The sequence below is a fragment of the Falco biarmicus genome, chromosome 5 (assembly GCF_023638135.1).
Source record: "Falco biarmicus isolate bFalBia1 chromosome 5, bFalBia1.pri, whole genome shotgun sequence".
Classification (NCBI taxonomy): Eukaryota; Metazoa; Chordata; class Aves; order Falconiformes; family Falconidae; genus Falco; species Falco biarmicus.
Window position 1 is genome coordinate 53,359,706 of NC_079292.1, and position 14,472 is coordinate 53,374,177.

General features: G+C 35.1%; 1 protein-coding gene across 11 annotated transcripts in view; it reads left to right on the top strand.

The window, feature by feature from the left end:
- The window catches only part of PPFIA2 (PTPRF interacting protein alpha 2), a 352,109-nt gene that overhangs the window by 218,728 nt on the left and 118,909 nt on the right, over positions 1 to 14,472 (top strand). For all 11 annotated transcript variants that reach the window (XM_056341426.1, XM_056341429.1, XM_056341434.1 and 8 more), the window contains 2 exons: positions 1,535 to 1,636; positions 11,242 to 11,406. In XM_056341426.1, coding sequence (XP_056197401.1) covers positions 1,535 to 1,636; positions 11,242 to 11,406 — 267 coding nt within the window. The remainder of the gene's footprint in view (positions 1 to 1,534; positions 1,637 to 11,241; positions 11,407 to 14,472) is intronic.

The window sequence follows — 14,472 nt, forward strand, 5'->3', positions numbered from 1 at the left end:
ACAAGACTTTCCTTACTACCATGCAATTTTCATGAAGGTTTACTGTGCATCCAGTTTCAGCTGCTGATAAATGAAAAAAGAAAACCCTAGTTACACATTGTCAGAATACACTTGAAATCTATTTGAATATTTTTTATTATATTATTGATAACACCATATACCATTAACTATTTAGAAACTTGATTAAAGCAGAATGAGCCTAGGAATACCTACCAAATGTCTATTGAACAGCACTTCAGTTCAGATAAAGGCTGCTTTCAGCAACTCGAGGGGAAGCAGCAAACCAGACCCTTTTGAGACCATTGCTAGCTTTTGTCTTAAATAAGTAGATTTAGTCTCAGCTTCATCCTACTGGCTGATAAGATAAACCACCTGGACATGTTTTTTTCTTAAACTCCCTTTTTTTTTTTTTTTTTTTTTGGGGAGGGGATGGGGAGGAGGGGAATTAAGAACGACTGGCTGCTTGTGGGTCAAGCAGTCAAACTAATATTAACATTTTAAACTATGTATATATCTTTGGTAAGCAGCAATGCTGTTCATCAAGACATCTTTTCTTTTGTGACACATTATCACAAATTTAAAAGGCTTTTAAACCTTTACCTCACTGTTTTTAGAGACATGTAGCATCTCTTTGCTGTAAGGGATAAAACTAACCACTATGGTTTAGTATATGTTGTGCCTGTCAAAAGAAAACACATATGAGTGAAACCTTTTCAATATTGAGCTGAATGACAAATCTGTGACTGCCCTTTGTATAGACAAAAATTTATGTATATTGTTGAAGACTAACAGCAACGGTAAAATTAAGACATTTTAATAGGAATTTTGACAACTGAAGAATGTGTTTTTCAGAAAACCTATTAGTTGCATGTGTAAAACTTAACATCGGGAGCAACTTAAAATCCAGGTTTTTTTATGTTGTTATTTCCCAGGAAAATCACTCCAAACTAACAAACATGATTATTGTTCTGACACATCACAGCCTTTCACTATAATGCGCAAATAACTTTTAGTAGTTAAATTCAAAGTGAAAATAATGACAGTATTTTTTTCCACAATGCATATATTACTTATGTTAATCTGGTATTAGATAGATTTTGATCAGTGAATACATTAAGTTGTTTGTTTTTTTTTCCCATATTGCAACAGCTGCCTTACAGAGAGGCAACACTCACTAAGCAGATACATTGAGTTGAACTTCGTTGTGTGTGCAAAGTAGTGTCTCTGTTGCTATGAAATAGGCCAGTTCTGTTCTTCTCGTGTGGTTCTGACAGTTTACGTATGGGGGATATTGCTGTCATCTTGAACCTTCTTTTGTTTCCAAACTTAAATTACTGTTTTCCATAGGCACTTTTTATTAGATATGTCTCGACTTAAATTGTTTTGGTAGATGCTGATGCTTACATATGCTATTTTAGTTTGTGTTGATGATTTCTAAATATTATTTCAATCCTCAAACTCTAGAATGCATATGGATTTGATTATTCTAGTGCTTAGGTCTTGATTAACTTGAGTATATAATTTTATTTCACAGGAATTTGCTGCACTGACAAAAGAATTAAATGCATGCAGGGAACAGCTGCTTGAAAAAGAGGAGGAGATTTCAGAACTGAAAGCTGAAAGAAATAACACAAGAGTAAGTATACAGCAGACCTTTTCTGGATATTATGTACATGTAAAGCAGGAGGAATATACATAAATTTAGATCTTCAAAGAAGACAAAATTCCAGCCTTTTAATAAGTACATGAAACTTGTAAGGTTCTAAGTAAAAAGATGTATCTGCGCTGCTACAGTCCTGGAGGAAATGAGTGTATGTTAGCAAGATATATTACAAAGATAGCAGATTTTGTATATAACATGGTGAGTACATCAGTTTAAATATTTACTAAAGCAAGGGACTTATGCAGCCTTCCAAGCCCTGGGGCCTCCCTAAGTAGCTTGCACATATCCTCATCTTCTATCAATGCAAAAGGCAATGTTACAACAGACCCAGCTTTCCCTTGTGCCTTAGATTTGAGCTGAATAAGGATGAGATGAAGGCTGCCACACATAGCACAGTCTGTTGTTTAGTCTAGATGCAGCCATGTGACCCTTGAAGTAAATGTCATTTGCCATACAGCTGAGTGAGGACAAGATTTCACCCTTAAATTTACCATGTTCTACTTCAATCAGATGTTGTTCTGTCTGGGAACAAGAATATGTGACAGCACCTTCTGAAAATTCTCAAATGGCGTACAGAATGGTTTTCAGAATAAAATAATTTGCACATGCAATTGTCTGGAAAAAGGCAGAATTCATCAAGAAATGGAAGAAAGGAGCAGAGGAGGCTTTATGAGGGGTGGAAAGGTATGAGAAAAGAGATGAAACAGTCCCAGATCAGACAGGACTCAGGCTGGTAATGAATATATGGAATACATCTCAGACAGACTGATCACCTAAAGTGTTTTCTCATATCCATATTTCATTTCTCATATCCATATAACATTTCTGTGATCTGGGTAATTCTTCCTGTTTTCCTCCTCTCAGTAAACTAGTAGCACTTTGGCTGCTCAGATAGCATCTTTTCTTGGTCAGCTAATTTGCATTCTGAAAGAAATCTATCAATGTGCATAACTAAAGAACTGAGGGATGGTCTTTCTTCCTCCTTTCTTCTGTCCAACTATAGCACCAGAATGCCACAGACTTCAGAATTCCAAGGAAGGACAGATGCCTACAAAGAGGCAAAGCTGCCTCATCTACCTGCATGCTATCTTGGAGGTGCAGGAGATGATCACTTTTAACACAAAAGTATTAGAGGCGATGGGTTTGTGAACGGTGGCAGAAGACATAGGTGATACCTACTTTTCCCTCCCATGTCTCTCATAGATTCTAAACAGTCCAAAATGACTCCCACAAAAATAGAATTAATTACTGGAGAAGCACGTTGGAATTGCACTGCGTCATTTGTGTTTAGCAAGGCATCTCAATTACAATTTTGTTGTCTTTCTAGAGCTGCTTAAATTATCTAACTGCTACATGTATCGGTTATTTTAGTATTTAAGGTAAAAATAGGAAAGTCAATTTAAAAGATAATTTACATAGAATAAAGAGCTCTTTGTGTTAATTTCCAGCACAAACATTTGGATACAGAGATGTAGTTAAAATATACGCTCAATTATACCTATTCAATAATCTACATATACCCATTCCTGCAAAGAACATATATCCATTTGCCTTTCTTCACAGAAAAAATACTATATGAACTAAATTTGCAATGTCATCTTCTTGGTTATCCTCAGTTCTTGATAAGTATACACACAAAACTGTCTCCCTAGCATAACGCTTTATCCATTTCACTACAAAGCCCATTGAACACCAACTTTGGTATATTAAAACTGCAGTGTACCAACACTTACTGTGGGTCTGATATAATTGGCGCAGACTAGCAAAAATCCCAAGACAGCCTCATAGCCAAAGATAGTCACTTGCCAAACAACTGTGAGAGAAAAGGAAGATGAGTCAACTGCAAGTCATCAGCTAAGTCAGATTGAGCTCTGTCATAGGCACTTTCTTTGCAAATGAAGAAGCTTAAAGATCATCCATTCTTATGTTTCTTGTTTATATAAAAGAAAAATCAATAAGAGATTTTCCAGGAGAACTAATACCAACAGTTGAGAGATATAGAGTGTGATAATCCTTGCGAGAAGCCCTTGCAGTTAAAATTAGTAAACTCTACCAGTGTGTTTTCAGAATAAGGATGAAGCTAGGTATTGGTGATGAAGAGATTTAGGCCATGAAAAAAATATAGGAAATTCAGGAGATGTTACAGTAAACAAGAGGTTAAGTTATAGTCCACGTATTAAAGGGAAAGGAGGGATTAAAAATCAGAGACATGCCTTACTCTGACCTCTAGCATTTTCATTAATAATCACTCCACCATATATATATGTTCTTGCCAGGCTCTAAACTGCCATATACTACTTAGTTGCCAAAGTTTGCTGTAATAATCATGCTATCTTCTATAGGCTCCTGTACACTTCTTTTATAGGGAGAGATCAGCATTTTTGATCCAAAGCTGTTGTCTTCAGAATAGTCTCAATGATATGCTAACAATGAGGTGTCTAGCAACATTGATTGAGAAGACATCACCTATAAAAGGCACTTTTGAAAACTGAGATTTATGCAGTTATTAATGGAAAACAGCATTAATATTTTGTAAGAAAGAGTTGCTCCACATTTTTTCAGTTAATTAAGTAACATTTCTAATAAAATAATAATATTTGGATGACCACTGATACACTTTTGCAGTGAGGAAATTAAATGTCTTTTCTAAAACATAAAGTTAGTTAGGCCAACTAATGCTTCTTTCTTCCATCCCACTAGTGTTCACACTTAACCCAGCTGTAGCTTAGCTACACTAGCATTGCTTACCTGCCCTCCCAGGACACACTCATGCATAACCACATGTAGTGGAATGAATCATTACAACCACTTCTGTCCCAAGTAGCACTTCCTACTACTTTTAAATAAGGAGGTTCAGTTCCAAATTCTCAGATTGCTGTTTCTGATTTTTTTTTAATTCAGTCTTTTATCTCCCTGGTCTGAAGCTCCCTAGCTTAAAGATATTGTTTGAAGTACCTACTGCTTCAAACTGAAATCAGCAAGAAAAAGAAGTGGCAACTCTGTCAGGTTCTGAGTACACACTAGCTTTCTGGCTCCCTTTCACATTTTCAGTTATGCCTAACTAAATTTTTTTCTTTACTGTAGACCTGCATCTATGTATTTCTTTATTTCTTGGCAACAGCCTCCCTCATACAGTTTTTCCCAATCTCCACAAAAGACACACACACACCCAACACCCCCCCCTGAAAAACACCACCACACATTCTGATTTGCCACTCTGTCAAGCAACAGTGGCAGACCCTGACAGTAACATATATTAGAGAGAGACCATGATGGAATTACATTCTTCGGGACCCATACACCAGATCTCAGCCAAAATACCACCTTTTAAAACTTACCACAATATTTAATCAAGTTCCTTCTAGCAGAATTCTTAAGCAAAGCTTCCTACTGACCTTTTGCTGTTGAAGTTCTATTTTTACTGCCTATAGTAATTAACTTTTTCTGGCATATTACAGTAGAAATATTTTCATGTCAAGAACTTAGCTGGCAACTTAATCTGTCAGTTCACGAGGCAAAATAGAAAATGCAGGAGCATATGTATTTGTATTGATTGGTGTGGTGTTGCTGACAGGAAGACAGGTTCTCTCTGGAAAATCATTGCATGAGACTTTGAAAACATACATAAAAATATCGTAATAGAAACTGATACAGTTACTTCTCTAGATATTCTCTAGATAGAATGATCAGCTATAGCATGTGGAAAGGCAACATCTTTTCTGAAGCTGGAAAACAGGTCAATGTGATCTAGCGTATTATTTAATGGAAATTATAAAATAATACTAATTTGGATGTGCTAAATATAAATTAAAATTGAAAATTATTTTTGTCTCAGTCTGTATTCTGTAAAAGTAGAAAACGTTTGTAGGATTAACTTATTAAATCAGAATATGATTATGAGGAAATTTAGACTTTGGTTTGGCAGTTGAAACAAAAAATTATTACAATACCATTATGGATTAATCTGTGGGTTTTTCAATATAACAAAAAAAAGACACATGCATAATATTTTTGTATGTAGCATACAATGTTATTTAAATTAGTTCAAGCAGTTTCAGAAACAAGAAAAATTAAGCCTTTGTTCATGATGAAACAGCAATAACAGTGTCATCATCTTTCTTTTACTTAATACCTCGACTTGAAGCATTTATTAAAGTGAACAAGGCTGACTTAGATTTAATTTTATTCATATTTTATTGTCTCAATTCCTTAGTGAAAGCTTTATGAAATATCTTCAGTTAATCAATGCAGTCTCATAATACCCATAGATCAGAACTTAATCCTATATTTTATGATTAAATTTCCCTTTTATTGTACTGGAAAACTCTAAGAATATCTTTTAAATATGGTTTTAATTCCTTTTTTAGCTCATTTTCTTGGAGGTCCTGTTACATAGATCAGTTTGATAGCTGCTGAAACTAAACTGGGCACTCTGTTTTCTTTTTTCAACATGATAACAGGACCTCTTCCAGTCTGAAAGCACTGTACACATGAAAATAAATATAAATGTTTCCTAAAGTACTGTAAAGGCAAACGCATTATGTCACTAATGTAAATGACAGTAATTTTCATTATTTTTACCTCAATATTATGATCTATCTTCTAGACTAATGTGTTTCTTCTTTCAAAATAAGAACTTTGTCACAGAAAACAGGGTGACAATAGATAGTAAATGTAGTATATAGTAATTCTATACCTGTATCTTCAGACACTGTATAATCTAATAGTTATTATATTTGTATTCATTGTTCTTATAAGACCCATTTTATTAATTTTTATTACTTTGTGTCATTATCCTGCTTATTATGTTTTATTTCATACTTTTGCTTCACATGTGTGTGTTTCCATTAAGGTTTTTGGTCACCAGTATTCTCTTCTCTGTCTTGGACATACAGAAAGACAGACGCGGGACACATGCTATAGTTAGGCTGGTTTTGTTTTTTCCAAGAAAGATTTTCACCAGTAATTTACCAGTATAGCTGTCTGAGGTCACCTCAGCTGACCACGGGTGCAAATTGGTTTCCACCACTGTGGAACAATGCTGAAGAAAATGACTGGGTTTGTGACTGGTTTTAGAGATAATCTTCAACCTCATGTCTGCTGATTTTACCTGTCGTCTTTGCTTTCACCAGAGATGGAGATTCACTGAACAATGTGCATTCTAAATATAGACTGAAAGGACATTCAATTTTGCCTGTGCTGATTAAATATTTTAAGCTGGACCTTGAAAGAGAATTGTCTTCTGAGTGGGTTGCCCCATTCCTCTAAGGAATCCCTTAGCTGAGTCTGTCTCATTTTATTAAATCTCTTATCTTTTATATTTTTTTCCCTGTATTTCATTATTTATGCCTCTCCTTTTCTCTCCATCACCCTCTCCTGATTCTTTTATTTTTCCATTTATTATCCTGCTGTGAACTTCTTTTACAAACAGGTTTGCTGAGAATAAAGTTAAGATAAAATATTTTACATTGATTAAAATCCAGGTCCTGTAGTAATACAAACTCTATTGAGTCACGCTAATTTCAACTAACTGAGTCATCATTCCTAAAAAAGAATATTTTAACTTTTTTTCATTTTCCATATGTAAATCATTGTCCATGTAGTAATGATGGTATAGTATAATATAGGTAGGTGATAACCTACACCAATGTAGTTGATACTGTTAAATTTAAACCATGCATTTCCTTTCACAATAACTCACTTCCATAAGTGCTTTGGAAGTGATTTGAAAAATACAGGAAGCTGGGTATATTCTAACAATTTTCTCTATTCTTACTGTTTTAGTTCTAATTAACATTTCAAAGATGCTTCATTCACTCAGAAAATATGCACTAGAGCATTTTAAAGTTTTTAATTTATTATTTTTAAACATTCTTTATGTTCATGAAGGGTTCAGAGCTCTGGAAAACTTCATCCCATTTAGCTAAGGTACAATTATCAGCACAGCATCTTGAGCATCCTAAAATTTGCCCAGCATAAAAGAAAAATTCTCTTGTCAGATTATTTCATAATTCATTGTCAAGTTTATGCTTTCCAGTAGGAAAAGCATAGTAATGATGCATGGGTGATTTTGTCCCGCCTGCTGCTGTTGATCTTAATCTTCTTTTCCCTGCAAGCTGCCTGTCCCTCTGAGTGCTTGACAACAGTAGGAACTTGTCACAGTGTGAGGGAACAGAAAACGCTCAGTAGCCCATGTTCTTTATTAATGCCAGAGTTTAATTGCAACACGCTAAAATACCTAAAGATGTTTCTAACAATTCTTTTGTAGTTTAAATGAACTACCAATATCATTACAATGTTATTTTGACATAAAATTTTATGGTTGTTCTCACAGATATTTGTAATACTGATTCTTGAATTATACAGGGGAGAAAGTTCCCAATATGCCCCTATACCCACAAGTTATTGTGATTTCCTTCAGTCATTAAACTTAAATGTTACTTGAACACACTGTTACCTTCAATGCCAATTTTATATGTTTATATGTCCCTTCCGTCATCACTGTAGTGCTGGGACACTTCATAGATCTGTCAGTGTCATTTGCTCTTCCCAGGGAAGTAGAGGAGATCTGTTACCTTTTTTTTTTTTTTTTATTTTTCGGTCAGTATAATTGTAAGTGGGGCAAGGACAGATCAAACAGCAGTACCATTTCAGCAGAGCAGGGGGCAAGGCTTTGCCATCAGGTGCTCAGTCACAGTCAGATGTTCTATCCTTTGGGTTGTTCTTCCCTTTCAGCATGGCTGGGAGTAATGTGGCACTGGGAGACCTGGTTAATAATACTCTGCTCAGCTGTATTTACTGTAAGCAGTGCTCACAGAATTTGTGGAGAAATAAAGCTGATTTTTCCCGAAAAGCAAAAATAAGAAAGTTTTAGAAGCCAGAAACCTATGTCAGCATGTCTTCTTGATTATTCTTAGGGCTGATTGTAAGGAAAATTCCATTGTTCAGAGATAGTTTCCAGAAAAATGAACCTCTACATACCATTGGCTGAGTAGCCTGAGTGAATAAGAACAGAAAGAAAACATATCAAATGTTCACAAGTAGTGCAGAAATTCTTAACTGCGATGTCAACTCATCTGTCTTTATATGGTAAAATAGGCAACACAATATTTTGCACTTTATTTATTCAATAACTATGAAATATATACAGACATTGAAATATGGTTTTGTCATCTCAAAAGTGGTAATTCTAAGCTAAAGGCAAAATTAGCTTTAGTGTATATTAAATGGGTGACTTTCAATGGTTTACTTTTATGTTATGCATGTTTCTAACATGGCAGTAACTTAACCTAAAGTTAAATATGTTATCTCTCGTTCTACAAAGGGCCAGCTTGCTGCACTGTTCATCCCACATAGTAAACTCCTCCACGATCATCCCACTCTATTCTTACACTTGGAAACCTTGTTTAACTTTTTGTTTGCTCTTCATTCTTTTTGATCTCCATTCTTCCTTCTCTCAGTAAGGATCTTGTCTTTCTTCTGTCCATGCTGACTTCAAATTCCCTGTCAAAATTGTCTGTTTACATCAGTTCAAAATGAGGTTCTGGATGTATGTTAGTTTTCTTCTTGTGTTCCACACACAGACACAGACACACACACCCCCACACACACATTTCTGCAGAAATTCATAGCATTTTATCTGGACTTAGACTGTTCTAGAGGTAGCTATGATGCTATGGTAGCTATGAAAAGTTTCTGTATAAAGGCAGACAAGACAGACAACAGAGCAGGATGAGCCAGGCTCTAACAGGATCAGCCAGCAAGTGGGAATGACTGTGGAGAAATGTAAGTCCCCAGCATAAATCAGAGTCAGTATTTGGCGACCCCAGGAATACAGAGTGGGGCAGGGTCCACCTGCAGCGGGAAGGACATGTTGCAGTCACACAGTCTCTTTGGAGAGATGTGGCAGAGAGTAGGCTGTAGCATTAGCTACACCAGCTGTTGACTTGCTTTTCTCCAGCTATCTCCTAGATAAACTATGTGGCTTAGAAAAATCATGTAAATATATGAATTTAGGCCAAAATTCAGAAATTCAGTTCTATTCATGATGGCAATTAACTGTGTGTTTAAGTACTGCTATGAACAGAAGTACTCTGTAAGTATTTGGAAGCTATTCTGATCTCATTTGAGTTACAACCTTACCACAGCCCTGTACCAAGTTCCTGATGGCTCTATGATGAAGAGGTCTCTTCAAATTTGCCTGTTACTTTGGACTGCCTGAAATAATTAAAAATTTACCTATATCTGCTGCCAGCCCTACAGGGATTGGATGACAGAACTCATTGATTCCTTGTTCATTTGCTTTTGATAAATACAAGCCATCACCTGAATTCAGAAATGGTAGAAATACCCTCCTTGAATTGCATGGAGTCATTACAGTTCATGATGTATGAACATGGTTTGCATATGTGATTGCTGACTTTTTGTGAATAATACAGTTACTGTAACATAATAACCAGGCAAATCCAGACACAAGAACCATGTTTGAAGCAAAGATAACATCAAAGTATTACAACTATAATGGTATTACAATCTGGTTTTGCTCTTCTTTGTCTATTAATTCATGTAACAATAAAGGTCATTATGTGACTGTAAATAGCTATGGAGTACAGATAAATATATATCTGTAATAATAGTAACTAAACTAAAAAGCATATCAGAGGAGAAATAATAAACAATTATCCCTGTAACTTTCAAATTTCCAGTTCAGTGACTTAGATGTAATTGTATGTTGTAATTACAATACATTTAACATGCATTGTGAGTCATGAATTTAGCTATCCTTCTTTAACCTTACAGCTAACCAATTCTCTTTTATTTTCAGAGTAAGAACAGAAATGATAGCCCTATGAAAGTAAACACAAATGGGGAATTTTCTACACAATATCAACATATAATTTTAATTTTTCATTTCACCTCAGTAATAATGAAAAATAGTTATCATATGTTTTTATATTAGGTTATTTACAGGTTATTTTACAGATATTTACAAAAGCGTGAAATTTCTCTGTATGGACCTTTGTGTTTTCCATCGTGTTTGTAATACAACAGAGACAGTGAACATTTTAGAGCACATACTAGTGACAAACACTAGTAGCTGTGGCATTTAGAATGAATAGTCTTAAAAATTAATAAAATATACTGTTTATTTTCACATAAATTTGTTAAGTAACCTTCAGTATACATTGAAAATACATTAGAGTTAGGGTGCATTAATTATGAACTTTAGTATTTTTGCATGATGCTTTAGGCTGGCTTTGGTTGTTATTTGTTAATGCTCATTAATTGCTATCACAAATAATACTGTAAATATATACTTAAATTAGTGATCCTATGCTGAGTGATTTGTTGTTCTCGCTTTTCATAGCAGGGTTTTAAGTGAAATCATTAGTAGATTTCCTATTATTCTATTTATTCCACCTGATTTAGAATCATGAAATATTGTCAATAATTCCAGCAGTCTCTCCTAAATGAGGTTGCCATGAAAATTGCCATTTATTATCATGCATTTTGTAGTTAGAATTTCCAAAGTGTTTGGCTGCACAAAAATTAATAACCTTTTATATCATGTCCAATAGCTGTTACTGGAGCATTTGGAGTGCCTTGTCTCAAGACACGAAAGGTCACTGAGGATGACCGTGGTGAAACGGCAAGCACAGTCTCCCTCAGGAGTTTCCAGTGAAGTTGAAGTCCTCAAAGCTCTGAAATCTCTGTTTGAGCACCACAAGGCTTTGGATGAAAAGGTACAGTATGGAAAAAAAGCTTACTAAATACACTCTGTCTTACTTAACTGTGCCTTGTGACACAGTAGAACAATAGTACTGTTTATTTACTGTTTGGAATGTCTCCTATATTAATAGTATTTACACATGGCCAAAGAAATCCATACGAATGTATGACCAATAGCTGTAATCCACTTCAGGTCACTTCAGCTATCTTTTCTAGACAATAGCACTGACTTTCCAAAATAAGCAAATCATACACCTACCAGACATGCTTCTCCTATTTAGCACTAAATAAAGATGACAACATGGAATTTGCTGTCTGTATGATATGGTTTTAAGTTATTGTGGAGCAAATGTAGGTATCTCAAATTTCAAAAACACAAGAGTGAAAAGGCAGAATGACATTTCTAACTGCTTACAGGAACTTGTCTCTTAAAAATTTTTAGGAGGAACACCTCCTAAGTTTTAAGATGTTTTTAGCATTTACACATAAGCACAGTGTTCCCTCTACAAGTAGGATGACCTAAAATAAGTAGTAGATCCTTCTTTATCAGAGGTAATGAAAGGCTTGCAGAATCAAGATAAAAACCACCACAATAACTGCATCTAGTCATGCTAATTAAGAGGGTCCTTCCTTCCACTGAACTCCTCATGTGTCCTGGGCTGGAAAGACTCTTTTGTGTAAATGAAACTTTGTACAACTATGAGGATGTACAACACCTTGCGCATTGCTTATATGAATTCAGAAATCCAGTTCACATCTAGAAAGAATATGCTCAGAAGATGATGTATCTCAGTTAATAAGTGCCTCAAATCTACACATGCAGGGAACACATAAGAACTACCGCTGACAAGCAAAGAACGTAGTTCTTTGTGGGCTGTGTCTTGGCCAATTTGCTTGTGTTCATTGCTGTGGCTGAGTTGCTTCTCTGTTTGAGATGGTTGGGTAAGTCGGGGAGATGTGCAGCACAGCATCTGAAACCATTGACTGCACAGTTAAGCTGTGTTGTGTAGAACCAGTTCAATGGTCTCACAGTAAAAAAAAAATATTTTTTTTATTTCAGAAATCTACTCAGAAAGTTGGCTATATTTAAGGAATTACTATTAAAAGAAGCAGCTTTATGAAAAGGGTAGCTGTAGTCATTGGTAATAAGGGTATGAAACAGGGTTATGAGTCATATTGGGTTAACTATCGGGTTCAAAGTTAAATGAGTTTAAGGAACTTATGCTGAATCAAAACTTATTTTGTGTTTAGGCGTATCTAGTTGCATATTCTGTTCAGTTACATATCATGAAAGTATATTTAAAGAAAATCTAGAAAAAGAAATGTAATGACTTCTAGCCACTGTAAGCAATCGTAATAAGCTTTTGGATGTCATTAAGACTTACAAAATCCTGTGTTATTAAAAATATGTTTTGACGATTGATAGGTTTTATGGTCTGAGCTTTGATCTTTAATCCAACACTTCAAACATTGATACAACTATAGAGTAGAGAGCTCTCCTGCTTTTATACTTATTGACACTGTGCTGGATAAATATGAGAAATAATAAAAACTAAACTTTAAATAGTTTCTGAGATGCAGCAGTTGTATACTTCTTACACTTTTTCTTTTGTGAATTTTTTAGTGTTTAGGTACTATGCAGTTTACCTCTCATGTTGAAAATTATTGAACAGAATTAGATTAAAGCTAAATATAATATTTTGACTTATATTCTGAACATTCTTTTTTTTTTTTAATGTAGCAGGTTAAAATCAGTAGTCAGTTAATTTAAAAATGTTGGAGTATCACAGGTACATATCTTATGTATATAATGGGTCTCTGTACCAGTGGCAATGATAATTGCCAATATAGAAAAATCAGACATCTGCATTCATATTAACAGGAGATTTGTTGTATTATAAAACAAGTTTTAAAAGTGATTGGTCAAAATTATTTTTTCATATGTGCTACTCATCTATTGAATCGTTTTTATTTTGATATAATCATGGTTTTATTGTAAAACATTACAAGATCAATCAAGGACACAGTTTAGTAAATGATTTTAAAATAATTTGTTACAAACCTAGCACATGTTATTTTCAGGTACAAATCCTGTATAAAATTATGTGTTTATGTTGTAGTGTCTCTCTTTTAGAAGGAGTTTTTATGTCATCCAGTTACCTGATAATATAATGCTATCACATTATAGCACACATTGTCAACATTATTGAGATTCTTATTAAAAAATAATGGAAGTAAGAAAGACTTCATACACCCAAATTTGCAAAGAAAACTTTATGGCATGTAAGTCATCTATTCTATATTTTCTTTGACAGAAAAAATATGTAAATTACATTTGTTTCAGACCCTTCAGAAATAAGATATGAATCCCCCTATGAAAATTTGCTGAAATTATTCAGAGACTGGTAGAATAACGGAGCTGCTAGAGGACATCTGGCCCAACCTCCAGCTCACAGCAGGGCCAACTGTTTCAGGTTGCTTAGGATCCTGTCTAATCCACTTCTTAATATCTCCAGGGAGAAAACCTATTCTGGTGTTTCATTACCCTCATTGTATTATTTTTTTTCCCATAATACATAGCTGGAGTTTCTATTGCTGAGTCTTGCACCTGTTCCCTCTTGTCCTGTCACTGTGTTTCTCCAAGAAGCTAGCTTTGTTTTCTCCACGTGTTCTCATTAGCTAGTTGTAGACATGAACCTTCTCTTTTTGAGTTTGACTAGACCCTGTTCTCCGAGCCCCTTCTAATATGCCATATGCTCCAGCCCATGACCAGCTTGGTGGGCCCTCACTGAAGTCTGGCAGTGTCTTTCTTCTACTAGGGAGCCCCAAAACAGATGCATCCTCATAAGTTCAGAGGCGAATAATGATTTCCCTCAACCTGCTGACTGAACTACGTGTCTGGCCTTATTCACCCCTAGGTCCTTTCTGCAAAACTGCTCTCTCTTCCCCAGGCCTATCCTGTTCCCTGGAGTAATTCCATTCATAATAATGGGATGCCACTTGGACTTTGTGTCACTGATAACAAACCTCTGAGACTTGCAGTCCAGCCATTTTTCTTTGCAGTCTATAATACCTTTATC